The sequence below is a fragment of the Etheostoma spectabile genome, chromosome 15 (genome assembly GCF_008692095.1).
Source record: "Etheostoma spectabile isolate EspeVRDwgs_2016 chromosome 15, UIUC_Espe_1.0, whole genome shotgun sequence".
Taxonomy (NCBI): domain Eukaryota; kingdom Metazoa; phylum Chordata; class Actinopteri; order Perciformes; family Percidae; genus Etheostoma; species Etheostoma spectabile.
Genome location: NC_045747.1, coordinates 583,599 through 586,945, shown reverse-complemented (window position 1 = coordinate 586,945; position 3,347 = coordinate 583,599). Strand labels below are relative to the sequence as shown.

At 44.4% G+C, this 3,347-nt stretch overlaps 1 protein-coding gene across 1 annotated transcript in view; it reads right to left on the bottom strand.

Annotated features, from left to right (window-relative positions):
* Positions 1 to 1,092: 1,092 nt before the first annotated feature.
* The window catches only part of LOC116703537 (insulin-like growth factor-binding protein complex acid labile subunit), a gene marked incomplete in the record, with an annotated part of 8,747 nt that continues 6,492 nt past the window's right edge, over positions 1,093 to 3,347 (bottom strand). The window contains 2 exon segments of the mRNA XM_032538331.1: positions 1,093 to 1,889; positions 2,885 to 3,047. Of these exon segments, the coding sequence (XP_032394222.1) occupies positions 1,597 to 1,889; positions 2,885 to 3,047 (456 nt within the window).

The following is a 3,347-nucleotide window of genomic DNA, read 5'->3' as shown; positions in this document are numbered from 1 at the left end:
TCTGGCCTATGACTTTAAAATGGACTAGTTCTCTATTTCTCTTCCCTCTGTGAACCCAGCAGTAATCCATTGTTGTGTCCAGTACCATATGGTGGTCATGAGGTGGCCATGGACTGGACGGTGCTGCCTGTGTGTCTGCCTGGGAATGTAAATGCTTCCAATCTGATCGGACATTTGACACAGGAAGTGCTGGCAATAGAAGGCAGAAATGACAAGTTTGTTTCTTTCATGCAATTTTAAGATTGAAGATTTTCTGTGATTCCATACATGCAGATAAATAGCGGCACAAGGCGGAGGTCTTTGTGTACCTGAATTAATGATGTCTCTCTCTTTATGGGGGGGCCAAGGGGAAGATCTCAGATGGTCCCATCTGAGCTTTCATTTCCTCAAAGGCAGAGCAGGACACCCAGGGCTCGGTTTACACCCATCACCATTTCTAGCCACTGGGGGAACTCTATTAATTATTATTAATGTTAAAAAAACTCCTAAAGTGACGTTTTCATGCCATGGGATCTTTAAGAACCAAAAGTTGTCTAGCTATGAAATGCCAGATTAAGAGAGAAGCAACCTAAACTGTGTTCATCTTTAATTTCTCTTTTATTTTGACATATACATTCTGATTGATGATTGTCTATACCAAATATCAGACAATTAGAAGCCTCTAGTTGCTTTCTGTGCTATTTGGAACTGAATAGCGTTGAATGAGCCTTAGATGATTGCCTAAACTAATTCATAAATAACTTTCAACATGCTACATGAACATGAAACACACTTTATTTGTTGTGAATAAAGCTCTTGCGTGTAGGATTTGAAGATTTTGGACTTCGCTGCCTCCAAGTGGTGGTCCACCAAGAGCCAGGGTCCGTCCGACGTCTCCGCCTTTAAAAAGGAAGTTATTCCTCGCTACTGTCAAACCAAGTGTTTATTCTTGGGCGGGAACATGGGGGAGATTGTTGGGAATTTGTAAATTACAGAGTGTGGTCTAGACCTAATCTATCTGCAAAGTGTCCTGAGATAACTCCTGTTGTGATTTGACACTATGAATAGAACTGAATTGAATTGGTATCAACAAATTTAAACAAGAGAGTAGACTGCGCTCATTTTCTCCTGAATTTATAGTTTTTTCTTCAGAAACAAAATAACGTCTAAAAAAAATCTACACATAGGGGCTTTAAAGGTACGTTAATTATACTTAAGTAAAAACATGAGCCGAAAACCCCACTCGCAGTGTCCTTCAGACCTTCTAAAACATTTAGTACTGAATTTTTAGTAACCGGTCTTTTCAGCTGTCCTGTATGACAACGTAAGCTGACTGGAAGTGCTGTGACAAAGAAAATGTACCGCTGGCCATCTCATCAATTATTATACTAGTATTATAGAATATATGTTATTATATATATAGATATATAATTATAATATTATAAATAAATGGACAATTTTTGTGATGTAGGCCGAAAATGAGCTTCTCGTCTTTGAAAGACCACTGCTTTTAAGATAACCAAACCTGGGTTTTTAAGGAGTGTGTTGAGTGGCTTTTCACATTAGTGGTCCCTTTCAGTCTCACAGGGTCTCCCCCTCCTCTCAGGACTGGGGGCTCTAAGTTTGGTTCTGTGACTCAGTGTCCCAGTCCTTCCCACCGTTCCTCTTCCTGTTCCTCTCCGCCATCACCATAGCCGCCACCACGGTGACCAGCACGGTGAAAGTGATGACGAGCACGGTGGCGGTCTCCGCAATGCAGAGCTGGCTGTCCACCCAGGCCAGCGAAGCCCCGGCCAGCTGCGGTGGATCCTGGCACGTCACGTTGCTGTAGTCGTCGATGTGGAGGTGGCGAACGTGCAGGATTTTACTGAAGACGCGGTGCAGGTCGCAGTCGCAGCTCCACGGGTTGCCTGGGGGACCAACATGAAAAGTAAATGTAGAGATCAATGAAAATGATAATATAGGTAATATAGGATCAGAGTCTCATGGGGGTTTCACACCTGCCTCATGCTGAATCCCCCTACAGTTCCTTTTCCCCCTTGGTGGTGTTCTTTTGAGAACGCATTGCTAACAATAGCTAAGATCATAAGGCGTATGACTGGTAACTGGTGATTTTGTCTCCTGTAGTCAGGTAGCTCAGCGGTCTGAGCTAACGTCTCCTGTAGTCAGGTAGCTTAGCGGTCTGACTAACTCTCTTGTACCAGGTAGCTTAGCGGTCTGAGCTAAGCTGCCTCCTGTAGTCAGGTAGCTCAGCGGTCTGAAGCTAACGTCTCCTGTAGTCAGGTAGCTTAGCGGTCTGAGCTAAACGCCTGTAGTTCAGATGCTTCCGGTCCTGAGGAACTCACGTCTCTGTGTCAGGTTAGCTTAGCAGTTTGAGCTAATGTCTCCTGTAGTCAGGTAGCTTAGCGGTCTGAGCTAAGTCTCCTGTAGGTCAGGTAGCTTAGAGCGGTCTGAGCTAACGTCTCTGTAGGTAAGGGTAGCTTAGCGTCCTGAGCTAACGTCTCCTTAGTCCAGGTAGCTTAGACGGTCTGAGCTAACGTCTCGGTAGTCAGGAGCTTAGCAGTTCTGAGCTAACGTTCTCCTGTAGTCCAGGACTTAGGGCGGTCTGAGCTACACGTCGCCTGTAAGTCAGGTAGCTTAGCAGTCTGAGCTAATGTCTATCCTGATTGACAAGTTACTGTGTAGCCACGCCCCTAAAGCATCCCCTGCTTTATTGTCAATTTTAAAATAAATGGGGCCGTTGTACAAAATGTAAAATCATGCTGTATTGAGGTAGACATGGAACTACAAACTCACTAAGAAAAAGTTTATTAAGGTTATAAATCAATTGAGAAGTATGGTTATGGTATGGTTTGACTTTCTTCTAGAATCAACAGAAGGTAACAATAGAATATTCATCTGGAACCTGACAGCTGGATGTGTGTAGCTGATGTGTGAAGGCTGATCAAGGTCTTAAACTTGAGGTGATGCAGGTTGTTTCCCTCCAGAGCTAGGACCGCCAGGCTGTAGAGAGGGGCCAGGGCGTCGTTCTCTATGTAGGAGATGTTGTTGTTACTCAGCTGGAGCACCTAGACAGACAGACACACAGACAGACATTCACAGAGACAGGCATACGCGCAACTTGGTATACACTGTTACAAGAAGTTGTTTGGGGGTTGGCTGATAGGGCGAGTGCTGACATGTGACATAAGGGGGCATGTTTGTGTGAAGTTAATAACTCAGTTGCAGGTGTGTGAGTTTCCATAAGGGGACATTTGCAGAATCTGCACGCTGAAACGTTATATGTTACGAGCACAGGTTAGTTTAGCCTTGTAACAACACACACACACACACACACACACACACACACACACACACACACACACACA